We start from the raw sequence: 27,880 nt of genomic DNA, 5'->3' as shown, positions 1-27,880 counted from the left end.
TTGCATCGAAAACGTAGATTTAGTGTCGATTTGTGATATTTTAATTTTTAAGAATGTGTTCGAATTTTATCTAAGTTTTAAAAAGTCTGAAATTATGTGAGTGTCAATCTATACATAATATAGTCAATACCTTGTGGGATTGTAATTTATTAAATAGTATTGTTATTCAAATAATCTAAAAATTTTATGGTTTATCTATCTCACGAAGACTTTTTATTAATGTGCATTCTCATTATACTCTCAATCTTGGGAGCTTAGACAAGTATGCCTTGCTTTTTCAGCAGATTTCTTCAAGTATTGTGACCATTTGAAGCTAAGTGTGTACGCACACAGGCCACACCTAAAAGCCACAAACAGCACCACCTACAGCCAGTCTCTTTATGTAAAGCTAAAGTAACAGTAAAAGTAGTAAGTAGTAAAGAAGACTTTATTTTTCAGTGAATACGACTGACACTTGATTTATGACGTTACTTTGACTGTTACTTGCGATGAAGAAACTGGCCGCTAAACTCTAAAGCTAGAAGCGGCTAGAAAGTTATACTCGAGTGACAGCTATTTGTGGCCGGTGGTTGACACTATACTACAGCCTTTCTTGATGAGTACTCTTAACCAACAAAGAAATTAGTAATGAAGGTGGAAAACGCATGTCATTTCATAACTTTAAATAATGTATTGTTTGTTTATAACATGTTATACAATAAAATACCATACCTACCATATCTAATTGTTCTAAGCTTATTAATCAAATGAATTTTCATTAATTTAAGAACAATTTAAATTCTAAAGTGTGAAATGACTAGTGATTTATACCCTCATTTTTAATTTGTTTGTCGGTAAACAGTACTCATCAAGAAAGGCTGTAGTATAGCTGCTATTTTTCAACCTACTTTAAAAAAAAAGAGGAGGTTCTCAATTCAACGCGTGTTTTTTTAATGTTTGTTACCTCATAACTTCGTTATTTATTAACCAATTTTGAAAATATTTTTTTTGTTTGAAAGAGCACACTTTTACATTGGTCCCATTTTATTTTGACGAAAAGCGGTTTAGTAATTTTGTGTTAAATCAAAATAACTGAAATACGTCTTTGAAGTCGGTTCCATATTGATATTAAAAAAATATACTTATACCCATATATTACACCCATACTTGCAGTATCATAGTCCATGGCCTTTACATTTTTTAACTTAAGCTTATCATAATGGACTCCAACAATGAAGATTTAATGGCGATGTTAAAAAAATAATTCAAATTAAATAATTTCGAAAATATCTGCATGGAATCTATAGGTTTTGTAGTTATGGTCGGTGGCCCGTGTGCATGCATCTTTATATTGTGCTGTCAATTATTTAAATTCTTAAAAATGTTCTTCGTGAAATATGTCACTGTCTATGTCGATTGAGATTTGGTAAGCTTTAATATTTTGTTTTACCTGTGGATATAAATAAAGGTTTTATTAATAATATTTCAATTATTTTTTTATTTCTTCACGAGATGTATCTTTAGTCGCATGTTAGGCGTACTGTAGGCCTAGGGTGAGCACCAAGAGTTTTTAAAGAATATTCGCCATATCTTTTAAATATGATCAATATTCCCATCCCCCTCCAACTAGTCGGAAAAGACTGTTAGGAGAAGGTACGAATAGACCAGCTTTACCACTGAGCTATTGAGGCTATAAATAAAAAAAACATACACACAGCCGAACGTAGAACCTCCTCCTTTTTGCAAGTCGGTTAATAATTTTGTTACAAAAAAAGACATTTTGTCGACCAATAGTGGCGATATAGCCTCTTTCTTGCGTTGCGATGGCATGAAAGCGATATTTTCGTTATGGCCGCTATTGATCGATAATGTTCACTCATCACGAAAAATGCCGTTCGAACATCTTGAACCTACTCATCATCATAAAATAATAATTAGTATAATGTGGTCGGATAGCAGCGACAGTGATTGTACCATCACTTTGTCCTAGAGGAAACCCTTTGCACAGGTCCCAGAACTTGTGACCTTGGATGTAGGTTTTAGGGATCCCTGAATGCATTGACACTCACTTCCCCAGCCCGACAGTTCTTTGTTAGGCAGCGTGAACGCCGTCACGCTGCCTAACAAAGAACTGGATTCAAATCATCAAATACCTTTTTATGTATACTATCGATATCGTAACAAATTTGTACAAATACCAGCTTTTTACAATAAAATAAATAAATAATACACATATTGTAAAAAAATGTTTTATTATACATATTGAAAAGCAGATTTTTTACTTACTTTAGATTCCTATGTATTTAATTAAAACGGCTGCACTGCAAGTATATTTTATAACTAGCGGACGCCCGCGACTTCGTCTGCGTGAAATTCGTTGTAAACTTTCAACTACCACTACCCTACCCTACCCTACCCTACCCCTATCTTTATTTATTTCCCCCCCCCCCCCCAACCCCTGCGAGTCGCGTCGAGCGCGGCAACCGTTAGGTACACAAAAATAAGCCATATAGCATGAATTAGTATTCACGCGCGATGGCTTAGCGTATTTCTTGTATAACTTTGGTGTTTCTTTACCGATTTTTATGATTCTTTTTTTATTGAATAGGTAATAATGTAAACTTTTTTAGTTAGGGATGAGTGATGAGTGTTATAAACATAAGAGTAGACAAATATAATTAGAAAGCTCCAAACTGCTAAGCTATCGGGAGTTACACGTGTTATTGTGAGTCAACCATAAAAAATAGACATATATATGCTGTTGTGTTTTTATAGATAATTTTAAGAAGAACATTTCCGTCATACATGATTTCTATGTAGCTTTAACCATTAAGGCTGTACACGCGACGGAAGCTTAAAAAATTGAGTAACTTCTCCCGTTTTCTCAACACTTCTCTTCACTGCTCTGCTCCTATTAATCGTAGCGTAATGAAAAGTATACTATAACCTGCCCAGGAGTATGTAGAATAATTGTACCAAGTTTCGTTAAAATCCGTCCAGTAGTTTTTGTTTCTATAAAGAACATACAGACAGACAGACAGACAGACAGACAGACAGACAGACAGACAGACAAAAATTTTACTGATTGCATTTTTGGCATCAATATCGATCACTAATCACCCCCTGATAGTTATTTTGGAAATATATTTCATGTACAGAATTGACCTCTCTACAGATTTATTATAAGTATAGATATGTATTTTTTACTATAGAATATCGACAATATTATATCTACTAAGGAAGTTTTTACAAAATTAACTACTATTTTTACTAAATTACCTATAGCATTAATGATAACTACTAAATTAAATTACTTATAAAATAACAGATACTTATTACTAAATTTTAGAATTGATTTATTTACTTATTATTGAGAAAAACCATTACATAATTCGTTTAAATTTTAACAAATCTATACTTAACACTTGTATAACTGTACATTATTTATTGAGTCACATTTTAATAATAATATCAGATTTCTTTAATATTGAGTTAATTACGAAAATACCTACTTATACATATATAACTAAATATTTTTATAGGTTAAGATAATAGAAATTTTAATAATAGACTATAAGACTGTACTAGCCAGACCTTCCTCATAAAATCTCAAAATTTTGTCAGCAGTCGAAAAACACTTAGAACACCAAACTTTAGCGATCTTTACAAAGGATTGCTACGAAGCCATGAGTCTTCACACATTATTTATAGTGATATCCCATGTAAGATATAAAAAAAATACGTATACTTGGACGATTGAGAGTCCGGACCCTCGAAGCAAGTATGGAATTTAGGGTATAGGAGCATAAGTGTACTTTAGTTAACTTTTTGTAGAATGACGAAGATCTAGCCATTGCAGGTCAAAACAATGCAATAGAAATGGTGTGTACGGTGACTTATAGTACACCCCAAAAATTAAAAATCGTGTTCTGTTCTGTAGTGGCAATTTATTCAATAGTAGGTATAAGCTGCTACTACATAACTTCATTGGTTCTTTATTTAACTACATTGCTTCTTAAATTCGAGAACAAGTAAAGTGCAACGTTTAAAAAAGAAACATTGTCTATTCAACAGTCGACATTTAGAATCAAGCTATCTTACTAACACTGGTCTATAGTTTGTAGAGACACCATTTCTATTGCCTTGCACCTAATTAAGATTCCTATATCTAGTTAAGATCTAATATAGATCTAGATACATTGTACTGCTGCTATTCAAATTTCACGGATAATCCCGATTTTACGGACAATCCCGATTTCACGGATCACCCCGGTTTCACGGACTATCCCGTGTCAGTGTGTGAGCAAACTTGACAACGAGCTTGGACACGAATTTCCTGAGTATATCCTGTCGCATGCGGCCCACGTCCAAGACTTCTTCGTGATTGGCCTCGGCTTCGTGCTCGTAACTCGTCACACACTCGTTTGTTATCAGGGACAGACCAAACACGTTCATATCGCAGTGCCGTGCGGTTATGACCTGGAAATTGAAGCATTTCTATTGGTTACTCAGATCCTCATCAGTGGCAACACGAAAACTTTCGTCTTCAAGCACTGAGGAATTTCTTGACTTGGTCACTGACTATGGGCCTTATTAGAAGGCTCAAGGTCACTCAGCGGGCGATGAAGCGAGAGCTTTTCTGCGTAATCGAATCGGGAATGAGGAGACCTACAGCCGAACCAAAGTCATTGACGTAGCTCAGCGAGTCGCAAAGCTGAAGTGGTAATGGGCAGGTCACATAGTTCGATAAGCCGATAGACGTTGGGGTCCCAAGGTGCTGGAATGGCGACCCTGCACCGGAAAGCGTAGTGTTGGTCGACCCCCCCACTAGCTGGACCGAGTATATCAAGCCGGTTGCAGGGAGTCTCTGGATGCTGGCGGCTCGAGACCGTTGTGCTTGGCAGTCCATGCAAGAGGCCTATCGGTTGATATAGTAAGGTAAGGTATTGGTTACTAACTTGTCGACACCTCGCGGTTTCACCCGCGAAGTTCCCGTTCTCGCGAGAATACGGGGATACAATATAAAGCCTGTGAGACTCACAAAAGACGTGGTTTTCTGATGGTACAAAACCGATTCATCCAGAGATCAAAAATACCAGTATGATGGTATTTTTTTAAACACCGTGAGGAAACTTGTTGAGTATTTCCTTTATTCTCTACGTGTGTGTTTTCTGTCAATCCGCATTGGGCCAGCGTGGTGGACTACTAGCCTAACCCCACTCATTCTGAGAGGAAATTCGTGCTCAACAGTGAGCCGAATATGGGTTGTTAATGATATCATGATGATGAATAAGGTAACATCTGAACCTATGTGATAGTAATTTACCTCATGCACTGTAGACATGCCAACGGCGTCAACGCCGACCATCTTGAGCATGTTGATTTCAGCGACTGTCTCAAAGTTGGGTCCTCCCAGACACGTGTACACTCCTTCTCTGACGATGTCTTGTATGTTCAACTCTTTGGCTACCTGCAAGTAAAACAAATATACCTATTAAACAAACTGGAATTTTAGCTGACGATATAGGGCGAAGCAATTTGAGCACGATTTTGTCGATTACTAACATTCGTAACTGCTTCAAAATATAGCACAAAAATTTTCTGCATACCTACAGTATAACCTACGTTACACCACATATAGGTAGGTACCACAAGTAAATCTTTTTTTTCAAGGTGGCACCAAAGCCAAAGTCCAGACTTTCAGGGAGTCTGGATTACACAAAGTAGGTAGTATACTTATAGTACCTATGCCGTTATGTCAATCAAACGACCTCTGATGGATAGAGACTTTTCATTAGTATCACTTAAAATTAATTCAGAAGAGAACGTTATTGACCAGTATGACCTTGTTATTCGCACTATTATTACGGAAGCGAGAATCAAGTCATTGGACGCGGCGGTTTGTAGAGTTCTATATCGCTTGATACGTCTATATTGTAAATTATGATTTTAACTGGTCTAACCATCGAGCAACCACATAGTTTCCTTACTAGTCAGTCGGTAATTGAATTGAACTAGGCTGTAACCTGCTTTGTTCTGCAGACAACACGTTTGCAGTCCAGTGAGCCCAACGTGGTCTCACGCCAGTTTCTGTTGTAAAGTGATAATTGCAATTGGGCAGGCAATATTAATATATTGCTAATCTTAATTATTTTATAATTATCTGTCTGCACTCACAACCATAGTGTACCTATTAATGTCAATTGTCAATGTCATCTTAGTTTATAATATATTGTCTGTGACAATCACTTTTTCCGCCAGCTCTGCGATAGGGAACACGCAAAATGTAAATTAGCTCTGATTGTTTTAATAAAACTTAGCAATTCCACTGTCTCTTATTTATACTACATGTATAACCTTAATAAACTCAAGAGGTTATAGGCCGATCACGCGATTTACAAGATTTGGTGAAAATTTTGAGAAAATACATCTACTGCGTGGACCGCGTGGTAACACGTTGTCACCCATTGTCATCAGAGCTCATCAAAAATGGCTTCTGCGAATCCTGTTGCGAGTGGATATCTGCATCATGAAAAGCTAGAAGGCCAAAGCAAGCGTGGAACAAATTAAGCTCAGTCTTTGAAGACAAAGGATTCGGGAGGCGTGTCGCATTGTTGAGACTATTACATCACGCTTCATATGCCGATTTTAATAGTATGGAGAAATACTTTGAACATATTACCACTCTTGTACAACAATTGGTAGATATTGGTCGTACCATAGAGGATGCTGAAGTGGCGGAGATAATTTTAAGCGGCCTTCCACAAGAATATGATATAATAGTTTCCAGTCTCGAAGCGGTTGCCTACACAGGTATAATATCCAGTGATTTAGTACGAACCAGGTTGTTGCAAGAAGAAGAACGTCGACGAAGGACTGAAAGCAGAGACGATATGGCCCTTTTGTCAAAGCAACAATACCGTAAGGCTAAAAAGGTACCTGTTTGTGATTTTTGCCAACGCAGTGGACACAAAAAATCAAAATGTTTTAAATACAAGAAAGAACAGCGAGGCAACACAACAACAGCATTGGTGGCCAACTGTTTTGGTGTCTTCGAGAACAAGGACTGGATTGTGGATTCAGGCGCGTCTATGCACATGTGTAAAGAAATAAAGTGGTTTAGTTATATTACAAATTGTGATAGAACTGTACAAGTTGCTGATGGTACAACCTTAAGATGTCTAGGTTACGGTAGTGTTAAGATTCCTATGAAAAATAACAAGACACAATTAGTTACAGACGTTTTATATGTACCTGACCTCTCAACAAATTTAATTAGTGTATATAAATTATGTGAGAAGGCTTTGTCTGTTAAATTTAATAATACTAAATGTTATGTTTTCAAAGGGGAAGTTCTTGTTGTATCTGCCACCAGACAGGGGGGTATTTATATTTTGGACAATGTTTTATATGATTCACAGGAGCAGTCTTTAGCTGTAACCAATGTGAATATTGTGTCCCAGCCACAAAGTTCGCTTGACACAACGGAAAATGCCAAAGTTACACCTGACTTGTGCTTATGGCATAAGCGGCTTGGACATTTGAGTCATCATGGGGTAAGTGTTCTCTGTAAACTCGCTTTTGGTGTTAATATTCACTCGACTCAGCATGGTGCAATCACTAACAAGTGTGTAACATGCGTTGAGGGGAAGCAAGCAGTGCAAAGTTTTCCTAGGGGTGAAGCAAAACGTTCCAAGCAGTTGTTGGAGCTTGTTCATTCTGATGTGTGTGGTCCGATGCCTGTATGTAGTCTGGGTGAGTCTAGATATCTGGTAACGTTTACCGATGATTTTTCTAGAAAAACATATGGCTATTTATTAAAATATAAATCCGAAGTTTTGTCCAAATTTAAATATTTTAAAGCAACTGTTGAAAAGCAAACTGGGTTTTCTATAAAATGTCTGCGAACTGATAGGGGTGGAGAGTATTGCAGTGCTTATTTCTCTAAATATTTACAGAGTGAGGGTATAGTTCATCAAACTACTGCTCCTTATAGTCCGTCTCAAAATGGTGTCTCTGAGAGACTTAACCGGACACTTTTTGAGAAAGTTCGCTGTATGCTTCGTGAAGCTAGTCTTCCTAAAGAGTATTGGGGAGAAGCTGTAATTACAGCTATATATCTTAAGAACAGAAGCCCTACAGCAGCAGTTCCCAATAAAACTCCAGAGGAGGCATGGACAGGTAACAAAGTCAACCTGAGCCATTTACGTGTTTTTGGTTGTCTAGCTATGACACTTATTCCACAGGTAAAAAGAGATAAGCTTGATTCTAAATCAAGATCTTGCATCTTTGTAGGATATTGTGAGAACACTAAGGGCTATAGATTGATTGACCCCACTAACCCTAAGCAGATAATTGTTTCCAGAAATGTAATATTTGTTGAAAACCATTTCTTAAACCACTGTGATAATACAATGATACACTGTGATAGTAGTAATAATAATAATTTTATTTATAATAATATAGGTATGCAAAGCAACCCTATAAATGAAAATTATTCAGGTTTGGATTTGCAAAGCATGGTTCCAACTGAAAATAGAAATATTAATAATAATGTGGATATGCAAAGCATAGGTCCAAATGAAAATAACATGGATTTGCAAAGCAATAGTCCATGCAATCATGAAAATGACATGGTCATTAATTCTAGTCAATCTGAGCGGAATAATGAATTTTTGTCTCCAGTTTCAGGGGAATCTTCCTTCCAAAGTGCTGAGGAGAGTGTGCTGAGTGAAAGAGACAGTAATCAGTCAGATGCAATGGTATGGAACGAGACTATCGTTCGAGGGGAAGGTTTAGTGCTACAGGTTCCCAGTACCAGTTGCGAACGACTGGTTCGTTCCACTCGGAATAAAAAGCCAGATAGGTATAAAGATTATGACTTATCTGATTCATCAGATGTATCTTTTCTTTGTCAATGGTTTATCTATGATGAACCTCAATCTTATGATGAGGCAATGGCAAGTCCTAATAGAGATTGTTGGCTCACAGCAATGCGTGATGAATATAATTCTTTAATAAAACATAATGTTTGGCAATTAGTTGATAGACCAAAGGACTGCAATATAGTTAGTTCCAAATGGGTTTATAAATTAAAATCTGATGAGTCAGGTAACAGTACAAAATATAAAGCACGTCTTGTGGCAAGAGGTTTTAGTCAAAAACCGGGTGTTGACTACTCTGAAACTTTTTCACCGGTAGTACGTCATACTTCTCTTAGAATTTTGTTTTGTATTGCTAATGAATTAAATATGGACATAGAACATGTGGACGTAAACACAGCCTTCTTACATAGTAGTCTTGATGAAATTATTTATATGGAACAGCCTTTAGGGTTCTCATATGATAAGACTAAAGTTTGTTTGTTACAGAAATGTTTATATGGCCTTAAACAGGCAAGTAGGCTGTGGAATAATAGTGTAAACGTTTTGTTGACTAACAATGGTTATGTACAAAATAGATGTGAGCCATGTGTTTATATAAAAAGAAATAACAAGCAATTAACGATTCTGGCATTATATGTTGATGACTTTTATATCTCTAGTAATAGTTCTAAGGATAAGGAAAACTTGTATGACTTGCTAGAATCTGAATTTAGTGTTAAACGCCTAGGCATTTTAAAAAATTGTTTGGGTATGAAAATACATAGAGATAGAGCCAATGGGACTATAACATTTGACCAATCAGACTATATTAACAAGTTATTAAAGCGTTTTGGTATGACAAATTGTAAGAGTGCCTCTACACCTATGGTTGCTAATAAGTTGGAAAAAGGCTCATGTAACAATATTGTAGAGGATAGTATGTATCCATATCGAGAGTTGATTGGAAGCTTAATGTATTTGTCAGTATGTTCAAGGCCTGATATTACTTATGCTCTTAGTCATTTAAGCCAATTTAATACTGCATTTACACGAGATCATTGGCTGGCTGCAAAAAGAATATTAAGATATTTAAATGGCACTAAAGATAAGAAATTAGTTTTCGTTAAATCTGGTACTTTTGATTTAACAGTTTTTGCAGATGCCGACTGGGCCAATGATGTCGTAGACAGACGGTCTTATAGTGGATATATAGTTAAAATTGGCGGCTCTACTGTGCATTGGGAGTCGCGCAAACAGCGATGTATTGCGCTTTCAAGTACTGAAGCCGAGTACTTAGCCCTAAGTGATTCATGCAAAGAAGTGTGTTTTCTTAGAAATTTCTTGTATGAAATTTTTGTGAAACATTTTAATTGTCGAATCTTTAGTGATAATCAAAGTGCAATCAAATTGCTTGAAACCAATGAATATTGCCACAAGAAGACAAAGCACATTGACCTTCGTTACCATTTTGTTAAGGATTTTATTAGAAAAACGGATGTCACAGTCAGCTATTTACCCACTGAAAAAATGTTAGCTGACATGTTTACAAAACCTTTAACTAATCATAAATTTTTAGGTTTTGTTAATGACTTGGGTATGAAAGATGTAGAATCATAGGCATCTGTTCTTGTGAGTATTGGTATCCTTATAATTGTGAGTCTGTTGTACCACTTATACTATCATGCTAGATATGAGATGGGCAATGTAGAGATTATTTTTGTTATTAACCTGAGTTGTTAATTTTTATGTTTTGTATAATCCTGCATTGTAGAGATTTGTTCTCATGTTACGCATGAGGGGAAGTGTTGTAAAGTGATAATTGCAATTGGGCAGGCAATATTAATATATTGCTAATCTTAATTATTTTATAATTATCTGTCTGCACTCACAACCATAGTGTACCTATTAATGTCAATTGTCAATGTCATCTTAGTTTATAATATATTGTCTGTGACAATCACTTTTTCCGCCAGCTCTGCGATAGGGAACACGCAAAATGTAAATTAGCTCTGATTGTTTTAATAAAACTTAGCAATTCCACTGTGACTCTTATTTATACTACATGTATAACCTTAATAAACTCAAGAGTTTCTCCTCCTAAATCCGTGAGCCCAATCCGGGCTCATAGTAGGCACTTGTGGTGAATGTTCTTCTTATAATAATCTAGATATGGAGGTTTGTAGGTTTGGGGACTACGAACGTGTTATGAATGTGTCTAGTCAATATTATGTCAATATTATGCAATGTGTCTAGAGGAGGTCAACAAGTTCCCGAGGAATTATTAGACAATTTTTTGTTCTATTACTTTTCCTTTATTCTTTGCAAAGAGCTCGGAATTCTCTCCAAAGTAAGATTTCAATCGTGAGGCCCACTGTCAGAGGTCTCACTACTCCTCACCGATTAATTCCGTCACTAGATTTCAGACATGCACAGGTCCAGTCTGCATAAAATTTAAGTTTCACTTAACATAAGTACCTACCAAAATCTAAACCTACTGGTAGAGATTTAAAATTATACAAATAATAGTTATCTACTAAGATAGTTTTTACAGAAGTCGTCCTTCTTTTCATCAGCTTTGACCTCACGATAACCCTACACGATATGATATGTTGTCAATGTGAGCAGTGCTCGTATAGTTAACAATGGGCACGTTTAATCTCTACTATACAATACACAGATCTCTATGTAAATAGTTTTAGTTTGACGTGATGTTTTTATAACTAAAAGACGTCATTGGGATTCAGACCTACTTAAGGATCGTCTTTTAATCACGTGATGTTTTTCAACGCCTTCTTATTCCTCCATCCTCCCTTGTGATACTCGTACGTGGTAAAGTTTAAGACTCACACTCCCCTACCCACAATCTTATACAATTTTATACTAATATAATGAAGCTGAAGAGTTTGTTTATTTGTTTGTAGGTATGTCTGCTGGAACGCTCTAATCTCAGGAACTACTGGTCCGATTTGTGAAATTATTTCAGTGTTAGTTAGCCCATTTATCGGACTAAATGCTATATATTATCCCCGTATTCCTACGGAAACGAGAACCACGAGGGTGAAACCGCGCGGCGTCACCTATAGTACATTTATACTTGAGTATTTAATTTCCTCGGGCCGTGGATTGGCGAGAGTTCTTTAATAACTAAAAAGTGAATAACTATCTTGCAAGTCAGCTGTTGGCACTGTCCTTTGTTTGTAGGCACTGAGGATTAACTCCTGGCACATCAAGCCGCTCGCAGGTATAATATTCGCAGAAAATTAATTTTCACTTTTTGCAGAGTATCTCTTTCGATCAGGTGAAGTCTCTGAACTCTTATTGCTCAAAAGGTTACGTGATTTCTCATTACACTCCACCATTTCTCTAGTTATTTTCTCCGAACAACTTTCCCTTTCTATTCTCACTTCTTTCGACTCTTACACAGCGGTAAATTATTTTGAATCAACTTACTCTACTACTGCAAAGTTAAACCGACTTTCATAGTGACTATTTATAGTTTTATATACGAAACTGCGATTTGTTTGCTTACCTCTTTGGCAATCTTTCTAAACTCGTAGTTATAAGCTTTGTTCATCGGCGGGAAGCGTGGTCCGAACCGTTCGTCATTCGGTCCGTGTAGCGGATTGTTGCCAGCAAAGCCCATCATGTTGATGTGGTCCTTCACGATCATCAGGTCACCGATCTTGAAGTTCGGGTTCAGACCACCGGCTGCGTTGGTAGCTATCAATGTCCTCACTCCGAGCAGCTTCATAACTCTCACTGGTAGGCAGCACTGAAATAATATCACATTATAAGATTATTTGAGAGCCGTGATAGCCTAGGCTAGGCTAGGCTAGGATAGGCTTATGACCTCTGCTTTCGATACCGGGTGTGGGCTCAAATCCGGTCTGGTTCACTTCCAACTTTTCAGCTGTGTGCATTTTAAGGAATTAAATATCACATGTCTCAAACGGTGAAGGAAAAATATCCTGAGGAAACCTGCATACCAGACAAATTGAAAAAAGCTCTTGTGCGAGATATTTTTTACCGGACGTTAAAAAATATTTAATATACAACAAATGCATTCCCAAGTATAGCTAGCATGGCTAGCAGTTCTATAACAAGATCCCCAAGACTGTGATGATAAAGATGCTTGGAGGCCATTGGATCAGCTTCCACCTTTACACAGGAAGTAAAACTAAGAAATTGTAATATTGTCATCAATTGTAAATTTTATTATTGTATGATTTTTTTTAAACGAGCAACTGTTGAGTTTCTTGCCGGTTTCTTCTCAGCAGAACCTGCCTTCCGAACCGGTGGTAGAATCTTTACAAATAGTCAAGTGACGTATCAAAAGTGCTTGTAAACTGAGCCTACTTGAAATAAATGATTTTTTTAAATTTGAATTTTGAATTTAGCATTACATGGTAGAGATATTGAGGCTTATTCAAACTACGTACCGAGTTTTTCTCATTAAACTAGACCTATGGTTAATAATAAAAAAGTAGGTGTGTTCTTACTTGAACAACCGGAGGTGTAGATCGCGGAATCAAGTTTTTCCAATCATTCCAACCAAGTCTATATATAGCATACAAAAATAACGTACACATAAAAAAATGTCCGCACATATTGTTAGCACGAAATCAATGTCATACCTTTACCGATACAAAGGAATGTAGTTTTAATAGCTAGACTAGATAAGTACCTACTAATAAAATATTTAATAGGTATATTTGTCTGTAAAATATTTAGTAGCACTGCAAGGCGGCTGTACAACGTTTAAAACTTTTTTAGATAGGTATGTTTGTGTTGTTGAAATCGGTTGAATTTGTAAGCTATTTGCACAGCTGAAATCAAGAAATTCCGTAACGAAAATAAACCTAACACGCAAGCCGTGCATCAAGTTAACACATTTTGACGTTGTCATATTGACTCAACAAGTAATATGAAACTTACTTAACAAAACTTATTAAACCGATCGATTCCATCTCAACGTAAAAGACATTTTTTTTTTTTTTATTCTTTTCTAAAGAAAAAAAATATTGCATAAATAAAATAAATAAATAATTACAATTGCTACGTTGTAAAATGCTATGCAATTACTTTACCACGGCAGTCCCGTGTATTTTTTTTAAATGATTTATTTCTTGAAAAAATTATATTCAAAGCAGTCTATGTTTTATTCTCGTTATCAATAGTTTTAAATACTTTCCAGACTTTTGTATGTAGCTCATATGAGATAAATGTAATCTTTGATATTACAAGTCACGACTTATTAACCTCCTTTCTTGCCTTAGATTTTTTTTAACAAAATATTTAACTCTTAACCCATATTATCTCAACAGTTTAAGATTGAAGTACGGGCCGTGTTAGATTCCAATATATAAACATAGACCATGTGTATGACGGACTTATGGTGATGTAAAGCCATCAATAGCTCAACGGTAAGAAAGGTCGGACTCATCACCGAGGGGTAGTGGTTCGATCCTCGCCCCGTTGGTCTATTGCCGTACCCACTCCTAACACAGTATTTCCCAACTAGTTGGAGGGGAATGGAAATATTGGTCATATTGAAAAAAAATAGATGTGACAAATATTAAAAATATATATATACAGGAATATATATAAACAATATTAATTTTGTGTAGTATACATGGAATATGGATCCGAAATATATCTATATCAATTAATAAAAGTTAGGATTTCATTGAAAACTCACAAGAACTATAATTTTCGTATCAAATTGACGTCACATTCCAATTTCGTGTTGTGTACATCATGGGGATGTTGACACATACCTAAGAGGTTAGGTACCCTACTCTTCTCAGTAGCGTGCATAAGGCTGTTGATCAGGGTATGCAATATTAAGACAATTTAACCGAACTTGGTAAATGTGATGCATTGGTAAGCATAACTAAATATTTGTTAGGGTATGCAGTGCTTTAATGCATGTATGAAGTGCACGACACTGGCTCTTCTGGCCTACTCATGGTGAGAAGGTATTCATGAAGGTTTCCCCAATGTGTAGGAAAGAGGCCTATCCCATATCGATGGGTTTACGTTACCTAATGTACTACCACAAGACCAATTGCGCAATTAGTTCAATTATGTTAAATTACTATAAAGAGTACTTACTTATACTAATCATATTATTAATTATTATCACTAATCGCTAATTACGCAGTGGTTTATATTAATAAATAAATTTATTAATATTAGTAGTCATAGTTATGAGCGTATATATTTACGAGTTATCTTTACGCTTTATTTACTTACTATAAGAGGTTACGATAACCTTTCGATTGGAGATCAACCTCCCAGGCGCGTTGCATCAGTTAGCTCTAGATACTTCTACGTATAGTAGTTTTTGCTAGAACATATCCTTGCGGTTTTATAAATTCTTGTATCATTAAAAGTCTGACGGTCTCCGTGGCGCAGTGGATTTACAAAACGGAGGTCCTGGGTTCGATCCCCGGCTGGGCCGATTGAGGTTTTCTTAATTGGTCCAGGTCTGGCTGGTGGGAGGCTTCGGCCGTGGATAGTTACCACCCTACCGACAAAGACGTACCGCCAAGCGATTTAGCGTTCCGGTACGATGTCGTGTACAAACCGAAAGGAGTGTGGATTTTCATCCTCCTCCTAACAAGTTAGCCCGCTTCCATCTTAGACTGCATCAACACTTACCATTAGGTGAGATTGTAGTCAAGGGCTAACTTGTAAAGAATAAAAAGAAAGCCGCGCAATACTTGGATATTTTTTTACCGAACAATCCTAAACCTACTATTATATTTATTTTAAAAAAATATTTGCTATATATTTTTTTAAATATGACCAATATTCCCATTCCTCTCCAACTAGTCGAAGACTGTACCTATTAGGAGTGGGTACGACAATAGACCAACGGGGCGGGGATCAAACCACCACCCCTCGGTGATGAGTCCGACCGCTTTATCGTTGAGCTATTACGTTACGTTACCAATCCATATTCGACTCACTGCTGAGCATCCTCCTCTCATAAGAGGTTAGGCCAATTACTCCACCATGCTGGCCTAATGCGGATTGGCAGACTTCACACACGCAGAAAATTAAGAAAATTCTCTGGTATGCAGGTTTCCTCACAATGTATTCCTTCACCGTTTGAGACCCGTGATATTTAATTTCTTAAAATGCACACAACGTAATGCACCGACTTTTAAATCTATGCACACAACTGATAAGTTGGAGGTGCATGCCCCGGACCGGATTCGAACCCAAACCCTCCAGAATCGAAGTCAGAGGTCATATCCACTGGGCTATCACGGAACTCACGGAACGTTGAGCTATTGAGGCTCTATAATTTCATAAATTTTGTGGTAATTTGTATAGGGTAATCTTTGGATTTACTGAACCAATTTCGAAAATTCTTTTACCACTAGAAAGCGTTATTTGTAAGTGTCATAGGCTGTTTTATATTTTATCCCCGTATTTTCACGGGCACTGGAACTAAGCGGGTGAAACCGCGATGACGCATCGCGTAATAGATGATATATAGAACTCGAACGTATCGAGAATAAACAAAAATTGTTCAGTGAACTCGAGAAGAGCTTTATTGTTCTTAGCTTGATCTAAGAACCCTTGAACTTCGTAAACAAAACATTTACCTACTTGTTTTTGACTTTTGATTACGTCTTCTCAATCTAAAATGGACTACCTATATTTTTGATTGTATCTCAAACAAACTTACCTTCCATAGCGGGTATCCTTCATAATAATGAAAACGCCCTTGCATGGCAACCACTGGAATGTCATTGAGATGTCCAAACACTAGTCTGCCGTGATGACCCTCCACCGTACTCGTGGGGAAATTTGGAATCTCCTCGTATGGTATACATTGCCCATCTATTATATTTTCAGCCAGCGCACCTGCGATGTGACAAAGCGATTAGAATCTTTAACTAGTATTCAAATTATAATAACGTTCAGATGTAGAACATTAAGTGGTATGCGGCACTTTAATAAAAAATAAAGGATGAAGGCTTGCTTGGAGGGATGCTTGGAGGCAAATAATCCTATCCTACTAATATTATAAACGCGAAAGTTTGTGTGGATGTTTGGATGTTTATTACTCTTTAACGTTTGGATGTTTGTTACTCTTCTACTGAAGTGATTTAGCTGAAATTTGGAATGGAAATAGATTTTACTCTGGATTGACATATAGGCTACTTTTTATCCCGAAAAATCCAGATAATATGACACGACACACATGACAGATAATATGATTTGCGAAAACTGATCATTTTGATGATATGAATGTTTGTTACTCTTTCACGCCTACTTAACCGAATTAGCTGAAATTTGGTATTGAGATATATAATATATTATACCATGTATTAACACATAGGCTACTTTTTATCCCGGAAAAATCCATGGTTCCCGAGGGATTTGTGAAAAGCTGAATTCTACGCGGACGAAGTCGCGGGCGTCCGCTAGTTTTTAATAATTAATTTTGAGCTTTTACGTCTATATATAAATATCACTCAATCAAGCTTCACTTTGACAGTTACGCAAGTAACCAATCGCATTATTGCTATTGCTGACATTCATAGTTTTTAGCCGCTTATTTAAAAGTTATCTATAAGTTACTTAACTAATACTCAGTTACTTAACTCTAAAGATATTCGACAGATTTTAAAAATTCTTTCACCATTATTAAGCTACATCTTTCCTCTTTCCTGTATTCCCTAGATCTCCGTAGGCATTCCCGGCAACTGCGCAGGTGAAACCGCGAGATGTTTGCTAGTATTATTATAAAAGCTAACGTGTTGGTTAGTTACGCTTTCACGGCTAACTGGTAAATTAATTTTAAAAATTCTTTCACCAATGGATAACTACTTTGTCAACGAGTAACAAACTATATTTTATCCCCGTATTTCCACGGGAACAAAAACTATGCGAGTGAAAGGGGCGAGGGGCTTTTACCAGCTTATATTATTATGGTAACTATACAATAGACGTACTTGGTATGGTTTGGGGATCTTCTACAGAGGTCAATGTTTGGGGCATATAATACTATCTGTGCTTAGTTTATAGTAGAAAAAATTACTCGTAGTTCCTGATATTTTCCGCAATACGACGAGGTAATTTATTTTTCTAGTCAAACGACATAAACTAGATACGTTAGTACGAGTAGGAGAGCAATGATGTTATCACAGAAGCAATGACCTAATGATAGTAGAGACCTTTCCATGAAAGAAGTCCCTCCGCTAAAACTTGATCTCAAATTGACCTTACACAAATGACAATAAGACCGCCATTACTAACGATGAGCGCCAGACATTAGCGCCGCGTCTGGGGGACTTCTTCCATGAAAAGGACTATAAGCTCATATTAATAAGCAATATATACCCTCGTTCCAATACGAACCCATCCCAGAGCCGCATATCACGCCTATCAGAGGCCTCACAGCGGTTCTAGAGAGGAGGAAGTTTGCAGTCTCCACGAGCGTCTCGTACGAATACCTGAAAAGAACGGGCACTCAATTAAAACTCAAGGTTGTCCACTACGTTTCCTACTTACCCACCCACGAATAAATCAGTATTAAGAATTATGAATGAAAAATGTTTAATGTTACGTCAGAATACCTACATATTAACATAAGTTAATTTAATCCTATTACAGAATAAAATAAATGTATTGTTATTTGTCAATAACATTGCAGACAGGTACAGACAGTGGTTACTTTTTTTTTAACGAAGGTGGGTTTTAACGAGTACCTCATCATTATCATTCGGCTCACTGCTGAGCTCGAGTCTCCTCTCAGAATTAGAGGTTGTTTGTAGGTTTCCTCACGTTGTTTTGCCTTCACCGTTTGAGACACGTAATATTTAATTTCTTAAAATGCACACAACTCAAAAGTTGTGGTGCATGCCACGGACCGGATTCGAACCCACACCCAGAATCAGACGCAGAAGTCATATCCACTGGGCTATAACGGCTCCATCATTAGGCTAATAATAATGGTTGCTAACTATGCAGTGAATATAAGCTTTTTTTTAAAATCTAAGTTAATACGATCGGCATCTTCAAAATCGTATAAAATACAGAAACATATTTTTTTTTATGAAAATATTCCATACCTCCTCATTACTCGAACGAGAGGGGATCGGACAGAGTCAAAGTCAAAGAGGAGCTATTGAGACTCTGTTGTTTGAAAGTCCTACAGGTAAAATAGACCTATACCCCTTTCGGTTTCTACGGAACGCTAAATCGCTTGGCGGTACGTCCTTTGTCGGTAGGTGGAAACTAGCCACGGCCGACGCCTCCGGCCAGCCAGACCTGAACCAATTAAGAAAACCACAATCAACCCAGCCGGAGAGCGGACCCAGGACCTCCATCTTGGAAATCCACTTCGCTTACCATTTCGCCACGGAGGCCGTCAAATACAGGAGTGGTGATAACAATACTAACCAAACTATTCCTTTAAGCTTAGGTACGTAATACGTAACACAAATGCTATCTATACGTACGCTTACTTTGCGGCTAAGTAGTGATGTGTATATTACTATTTATTTTATTTATAAAAAAAAATACTACTACTTTTTAACCCCCGATGCAAAAAGAGGGGTGTTATTGGTTCAATCGTACACGTGATAGCCCAGTGGATATGACCTCTGCCTCTGATTCCGGAGGGTGTGGGTTCGAATCAGGCCAGGGGCATGCACCTCCAACTTTTCAGTTGTGTGCATTTTATGAAATTAAATATCACGTGTCTCAAACGGTGAAGGAAAACATCGTGAGGAAACCTGCATACCAGAGAATTTTCATAATTCTCTGCGTGTGTGAAGTCTGCCAATCCGCATTCGGCCAACGTGGTGGACTATTGGCCTAACCCCTCTCATTCTGAGAGGAGACTCGAGCCGAATATGGGTTGATAATGATGATGATGATTGGTTCAATCATGGTAGAAAGCAATGATTAGGTCTAGGTAGCGCACTTTCACGAGATAGGTCAGTAATAAGTATCTATTTTCACTATTTCCTAGTATTTCTAAAAGCTTCAGTAATCGGTCAACAAATGTAATGCCGTTCTATAATAAAATTCATTAGGAACTCGTTTCTGTCTCATAAGGATCTAATAATAATCTAGGTGTTGCTAATATAATCAGTGTTGTGATTAACTATAAATAACGAATAGATTGGTAACTATGGCGGCATTAATGTCATGTTTTTGCATAACTAATAATATGCATTTGTGCGCGTACAGCATCCATAGAGACTTATTTATACCTATTCAAACTTTGTATAATAACACTCGTTTTCATTAAGAATTTCTTCAAAGTAACGCCTACTATATACTCGTTTAATATTACCCGACGCCCCGTAGTTTCACTCACGTAGTTCCAGTTCCCGTGGGAATACGGGGATAAAATATAGACTATGATAATCATAAATAACGTGGCTTTCTAGTGGTAAAAAAAATCGCTTAAGACCCAGAGTCCTCTACAAAACCACAAACTTTACCTTAACTTACTTTTTTATAAACGGATTTTTTTAATGGGGCCGGATTAAAGAGGTCTAAGAGCGGACGAGTAGCCGTGACAGCCCAGTGGATAAGACCTCTGCCTCCGGTTCCGGAGGGTGTGGGTTCGCATCCGGTCCGGGGCATGCACCTCCAACTTTTCAGTTGTGTGCATTTTAAGAAATTAAATATCACGTGTCTCTAACAGTGAAGGAAAAACATCGTGAGGAAACCTGCATACCAAAGAATTTTCCTAATTCTCTGCGTGCGTGAAGTCTGTCAATACGCATTGGGCCAGCGTGGTGGACTATTGGACTAACCCCTCTCATTCTGAGAGGAGACTCGAGCTCAGCAGTGAGCCGATTATGGGTTGATCAAATCAAAGGGCGGACGAAGACACGGGCATCCGCTAGTTTATGTTTATTTACAAGTAACTAAACAATATATTGTCCTTATCACCAACAAACAAACATAATCAATTTACGTCTTTAGGTAATTATAATGGATTTAATAGTATCTACGGGATTATGTATACCTATCGTGTATCGTGGTTTTTTTTGCGAGTGCTTACTCGACCTTGTTTCGTATTTCAAGTTGATTGGCATCTACATTTTTTAACAAACGGAATATAAAAACGTATTTACAGACAGACAAAACCGATTAACATTTAATACCTAATACATATCAATTTTTTATTTATAAATATAGAATGGAATTATTCCACAGATAAAAGTAAAAGGTTATCTATGCGGTGCGACACGTTTTTATGACCTCATCTTTATGTAAACTTCATTTTTTTAGAATTGCAAAATTATGTAAACAAATATGGCCGTATTCATCACTGACATTAGTTGTGACGTCATCCTAGGGATGGGCCGTTGATGAACTATATCGAGAATTAACTACTAGTAATCGAATTTTATATCAATTGTAAAAAAATCACTTTACTTAAAAACTCACTTCTAAGTTGGCAACACTAATCACACAGTCAAAATACGCGCGATATTAACTATCTACCTCTTTCTGTTGCATATTAATTAATACCTATCAAATAACATTTTTTTCACTTGTATCTGTTTGTTATAAATTAAAAGAGTACTAAAAAATTTAGGCAGTACTTGTTAACGCATTATCTTTTTTTAACATATAAGTACGTAACTAACTAAACAGCGCTATGAAAAAATTACTTTATTCAAATTACTCAATTACGATATCGATACTGAACGGAATACATTCGATATTTACAATCGGTAAATCGTTCATTTTTAATCTGTGGTGACAATTTTACTTGGCACAACCTTAGAGAGACGAAACGTCAAATTAACATTTAAATGTAATCTGTGTGCATAATTTCGTGTTTAATTTCGTTTATTTCTAAAAATTTTGATTAAACCCTGTGTAAATTAAAAAAATGTTACGTTTGTATGATTCTCCATAGGTGGATTGTAAAGAACAAAGTGTTTGTGCGTGTTTTAATAGTTTGATGGTTCTGAAAACTATTATGAAAGTTTGGCATCGACAAAAGGGTTTGTTTATTTACCAAATAGCGCAATTCAATCTGGACATAGTATAGATTGCCTTTTTGGCGATTTGTGTAGTTCTTTCTCACGTGTTCGAAGAACTTTTGTATGCGGTCGCATAAATTCCTTATTGGATCAGTGGTTAATCTCTGACTTCAGATCACAAAGTCCGGGGTTCTAGTCCTGGGTAGTTCTATGAATTATTGAGCTTCTGTTTTTTATGAGAAATTCTTGCAAAACATACCTCATGATAATAATCTATATGTCTATATTCTAATATTATAAAGACGTGTGTAGTATTGTATCTGGATATACTGAACTGTTTTTGAAAATTATTTTAGGTACCACTAGAAAGCTACATTATTTGTGAGTGTCTTGGGTTTTTATCCCCGTATTCTCGTGGGAAAGGGAACTATGCTGGTGGAACCGCGGGTGTTTGGCTAGTTAGCCATATTTTAAAAATCTCGTTCGAACTATGAATTTGCCGCGATAAAAAGTAGTCATTAACAATACAACAATATAATTTTTACATTTCCTGAACATATACAACTCGACATTGTAGACAATATTTGTATTATTTATTTAAAGAACTTTCGCTATTTACAATGCGATGAAATTAAAACAATTAGCCCCTTTGTCCGCTCCATTTCCGACGCACCAGTGACATGTCTATAGTATAAAATCTTTGTATGAATGTGTTTGCGGGGGACGTTATATCTAAAATAGATAACAGGGTCTGTTGATGCATGATGTAAAGGCATGACGACATGAGACAAGTTGATAACTATAATTGGGTTCGACTTTTACAGATAAGAGATCTGTGTCTTTAGGATGGTAAAGATGAACCAGGCATATTATTGGACATTAATCAAATTTTTTATTTCAAGTCGACACTTTTCAATCGTCGAAAAAAACGGAGAGAAGGTTATCTATTTGACGCGTTCATATTTTTTTATGTATGAACACGCATAACTTTTAATTGGGTAGTTCGATTTTGATAATTATATTTTTATGGTAGGTCTGGTGATGTTGATTTCACATTAGAAAAAATAACATAAAAGAAAAAAGAATGTCTAAGAAACATGCTCTTTATTATGAGATATCTTTTTACGCCTAGAAACTTTTTTACGCATTGAACCTGACCGTCTTGGCGCCGCCTTCAAAGTGATCAGTAGGTAAAAAATATTACAATAATATTTATCGGTTTTTAGTTTCGTGGGTACGTTTAAGTTTGTAAAGTCGGTACTCGGTGGTATGAAAAACAATATATCAGTTTTATAGAGACTAAATCACTGGTCAAGTTGACTTGACAAGTTATTGAAATTATCTACTAGATATTAGTATGGGATCCGTAAAACATTTTTTACAACTGATTACTATCAAGTTAATTTTTCGTGAATAGCTTCATCTCGATGAGACGATCAACTTCTTTATTTACGATTCTTGATTCTGGTAGCTAACTGAGTTACCAAGAAATAAAAATTTCTAAGCGTCGCAACGAGATAATGTATCACGCAATTTGTAGGACATTGTGGATATTAAGTTGGATAACTATGAATTAAGCAACAGTAAAAAACAGCTGCTAAGTAAGTCCCAATCTGTCATGCAAATTACTTAATGACAAAGTTGAACAAATTATTATCATTAAGATTATAATTAAAATAGCCGCAACGCAAATCCGATTTGGCTAAAATCACGTGCGTTTGTAAGTAGAAAATAATTATAAGTTCACCTAATACAACGATAGAGGTATAGACCTGCCTTGCTAACGAGCGAGACAGGTCTCTCTAGTCTCTGTCAAAAGTACATGATCACGATCTAGCGTGTTTATACAAAATTGTGTCTATAAAATCGATGTTACATTGTGTTAAAATTACACGTGTATGTAGTGTAAGGACACAATATATATTTATTGGTGTTAAATATTTTCGATGTGTGAGTTTATATCGTCCCCCTCCAAAAACGACAGAGAATTATTATTATTACTAGCGGACGATGACCATAGTGTGATGAAAAGTATACTATAAACAGCCCAGGAGTATGAAGAATAATTGTACCAAGTTTCGTTAAAATCCGTCGAGTAGTTTTTTTTTTAGTTGACAGACAAAAAATTTACTGATTGCATTTTTGGCATCAGTATCGATCACTAATCACCCCCTGATAGTTATTTTGGAAATATATTTCATGTACAGAATTGACCTCTCTACATATTTATTATAAATATAGATTAAATAGGATATAATAATTGTAATATTATGGGTAAGTTTGAGTGCGATACAAGTTAATAAAATTAACCTAATTCTGAGGTACAAAGGTAGATCTGAGGGTAAGAAGTTAATGATATGTTAGAGAAAATCCAGAAATGAACAAAGTAAATGCATAAATAATGAGTTTTACGAGAATTACAAGGCTGGACTGTAAAAAGCTGGTGCAATGCCACCCACTGAGTTTGTTGAGTTGAGTTCTTGCTGCGACAAATAGATTATTAAGTTGATTCATTTACTCCTGAGAATCTTGTTTAAAACTTACTATAACAGGTAAAATTGTTAATATCAGGTTTTTCCGGTTAAACCTATCGTAGTGGCATTTCTTATTCGTGCTATTAACAGATAAACCTCTCAGCTGGTGTCATTAAGGCTACTATTAAAGCCAACGACATTGACAAATAATTTCCATACATTTTTACAGGCATCATCGATCGCGAGTACTATTTTGCGGATTTTCTTTAATATCTCGTTAATTTTTAAAATTTTTCAAAAAGTAAACGGTAACGTTGCAAAAATTGTAACCTATTTTTAGAGAAAGTTTCACGCAAAGGTGCAAAATCGTACGAAATAAGCAATTTTCACTCTACTAAAACTACATTCTAGACACGCTATAAAATTTCCAAAAAAATATATAAAATACTTTGATTAACGAACTACTAGATTATTTTTTATTTTATAGATTAATATAAAAAAATTAAACTAAAGTCCTTTCACATAAATTCAAATAAACCGTTTCTGAAGGAATATCTATAACGTGTTATAGAAGCAACGACATTTTATATTATAGACATGTTACGTGCCTACAGAATCACCGCAAAACAGTGAGCCCAATTTAGCTGCTCCACTAAGCGCACAATTTTGTGTTTAATTCCATTGTGAATTTATGTTATACAGTCTTTACAGTTTCTATAATTCCTAAACACAACAACTCGGCATTGTATTTAGGTATAATTTGTTTAAATAACTTTCGTTGTCTACTATGCGACTAAATTTTGTACACCTCCGTTTTGACGCGCTAGTCATATGTCTATTATAAAATCTTTGTAAAGAAGCACTTTTTTATTGCGAAAAAAATACAGAAAAAAAAACGGTAACTTTGTTCTTCAGAAACTGAATATTTTATGGTATTTTTTTAAATATTTGTTTAAGAGTCTACAAATTATGTTTAAAAGTTTATTTTAACGGTTCAGCTCTTGTAAATCCCCTTAACTCGTTAACTGCTGTGTGTATTATTAGAGAAACAACATTCCGTATATCTACAAGTGCGTCAACAAGCCATTACGCACTACGATTGAAAATATTGCCAATTAACCCCAGTTGATTCTCAACATGCATGTAATTGTACCATTGCATGTCATCATACGAGAAAATCTATACTAATACTATAAAGCTGAAGAGTTTGTTTGCTAATCTCTGGAACTACTGGTCCGATTTGAAAAATTATTTCAGTGTTAGATAGCCCATTTATCGAGGAAGGCTATATCTATCGCGTGGTTCCCGTATTCCTACGGGAACAGGAACCACGCGGATGAAACCGCACGCTGTCAGCTAGTAATAACATGAACCACAACCAGTGTACTGGTAAGTATGTTGCTATGTAAATAAGATGAATAATAATAATGATTTTGATTTACTTTATCAAGCCAAGTGTAAAATTAATAACTAATAATTTATTTATTACGCTGTTTGTGAATGATGTCTGATTCTGAAAAGCAATGAAAAGAGGTCCATTTAAATGAGAAAACTAATATGATTATGAAGAGATATAAGTTTTCAATAATCCACTGAATTATATGAGATTTATCTACATAAAGTTGTTTTGTAATCTGAAACTCTACAATCATGTAAAGTCATGTCATAACTCACAGGAAACCTTGATTTCCCTTTATATATGGGAATCACGCATGATTCAAACATAAATATTAATTATAATTTAGCACAACACGCAATTATAATAAAGGTACTTATAACATAATTATGTACAATATTTTCTTTTTTTATTTATTTATTATTCTACAAAATACCTACTTCCTATACCTATCTATCTACCTATCTAATTATAGAAATCAAGCCCAACAGTAGTGTAACATAAACTACAATTGGTTTATACTATTGTGTATATAATACTATTGTGTTTTTGTGTCTCTATTTATACAGTTTCAGTTTTTTAATCTATTTCGTGCGTAATATATTTACTTTTAAAATTCTTTTAAAACTGATGTATTCTTTTTTTTTGTTAACTTTAAAAGTAATTGAAAATGTTTAAAACTACCTTCTTAATGCGTATAAATTAACAAAATAAATGAACCCCTACCGTTTGTTTCCATTGGTTTCTGTATCAACTTCAGGCAATGTCGTTTTCGGGGGTGTACTGTCCTTGCCCCCGTTTACAACATCTGCATTGATTGGAGCCATCACTGCACAGAAACTTAAACGAACTGATAAATATCCAAGAGAGGTCCTCAGTGTCCGATAACACGTTAATAAATGCGATAACTTGGACTCTCAATCTGTTTTATAGTGCTTCGTCAACACACGACCATAGCCAATTAAATGTCGTTCGATTGAGAACGCCTTCTTTATATAAATTTTAAGCTGTTATCAATCAAACGTACGTCATTATTCATGATTCTTGTTATTGAAATCAAAACAAGTGAACCAATTTTGTGGTGTTATTTCAGCAATATCTTTTGATTAGAATATTCATATGTTTGTTTTATTTTCATTATGATTATCGTCGTCATACTTTTCAACTCAAACTTGCGATTTGTGGCTCATGCAAATTGGTACGTCTTTTTCATTGGTTGGATGCAGTTTGGCCTCCGGATGGGTTTGACCTTTGATTGAAATCTGCATAAATGTATATAGCAATGCGATTTAATGCTTCTTCTTGAAACTTCGTTGAATATAGGTATAGTGTAAAGATCAAAATTAAAATTATTATTAAGTAGGCTTAATTTACAAGTAGGTACTTTTGATTTGTGATAACTTGATCTTTTTTTATTCTTTAGAAGTTAGCCCTTGACTACAATCTCACCTGATGGTAAGATGGAAGCAGGCTAACTTGTTAGGAAAAGGATGAAAATCCACACCCCTTTTCGGTTTCTACACGGCATCGTACCGGAACGCTAAATCGCTTGGCGGTACGTCTTTGCTAGTAGGGTGGTAACTAGCCACGGCCGAAGCCTTCCACTAGCCAGACCTGGACCAATTAAGAAAATTTCCTTCTGCCCAGCCGGGGATCGAACCCAGGACCTCCGTTTTGTAAATCCACCGCGCATACCACTGCACCACGGAGGCCGTCAAACGTTTCAATTAACGTGGGTTCCAAACGCACCTTGTTAGGAAAAGAGCCAGGGTTTAAAATATCTTATTCATCTTACAGTAATTTCAGTAGGTAAAAAAAATATTAAAAGCATTTCATTTTCGAGATCTAGTCACAAAATACACACGAAAGTACTTATAATTTAAGTATATGAGGATTATAATACAATGTCTGATAAAGTACGAATAACCTTAAACAAACAATTGAAAATAATTAAGACATAGCAGTGTTTTATAATAACAGCTGATATGATAAAAAACTTCGATGAACTTCTTTGGTCAACGCTACTTGTTTCGACAAACAACTGTTGTTTTTACGTGATATTTGAAATAATTTTAAACATCGTATTCGACGTCGAATAGGTTAAATAAATCAAAATTTATAATTGTTTCCGCTACTTAATGGGTAATGGCTTAATTTATAAATTGAACTTTTATTAAATAGCTGCAT

At 35.8% G+C, this 27,880-nt stretch overlaps 1 protein-coding gene across 2 annotated transcripts; it reads right to left on the bottom strand.

Moving 5' to 3' along the window:
- Nucleotides 1–3,177: 3,177 nt before the first annotated feature.
- LOC112044994 (purine nucleoside phosphorylase) lies at nucleotides 3,178–26,653 on the bottom strand. 2 transcript variants are annotated; one of them, XM_024081018.2, is made up of 6 exons: nucleotides 26,420–26,653; nucleotides 18,207–18,319; nucleotides 16,546–16,724; nucleotides 12,373–12,615; nucleotides 5,306–5,449; nucleotides 3,178–4,458 (listed from the first exon to the last, which is right to left on the bottom strand). In XM_024081018.2, the coding sequence occupies exons 1-6, from the start codon at nucleotides 26,518–26,520 to the stop codon at nucleotides 4,255–4,257; spliced, it is 984 nt and encodes a 327-aa protein (XP_023936786.1). In that variant the 5' UTR covers nucleotides 26,521–26,653; the 3' UTR covers nucleotides 3,178–4,254. The 2 variants fall into 2 exon arrangements, with proteins under 2 accessions (XP_023936786.1, XP_023936787.1); XM_024081019.2 differs by having other exon boundaries at nucleotides 18,225–18,319.
- Nucleotides 26,654–27,880: the final 1,227 nt, after the last annotated feature.

This window comes from Bicyclus anynana, chromosome 15 (genome assembly GCF_947172395.1).
Source record: "Bicyclus anynana chromosome 15, ilBicAnyn1.1, whole genome shotgun sequence".
In the NCBI taxonomy this organism is placed as follows: domain Eukaryota; kingdom Metazoa; phylum Arthropoda; class Insecta; order Lepidoptera; family Nymphalidae; genus Bicyclus; species Bicyclus anynana.
This window is presented reverse-complemented; position numbering and strand designations above follow the sequence as displayed.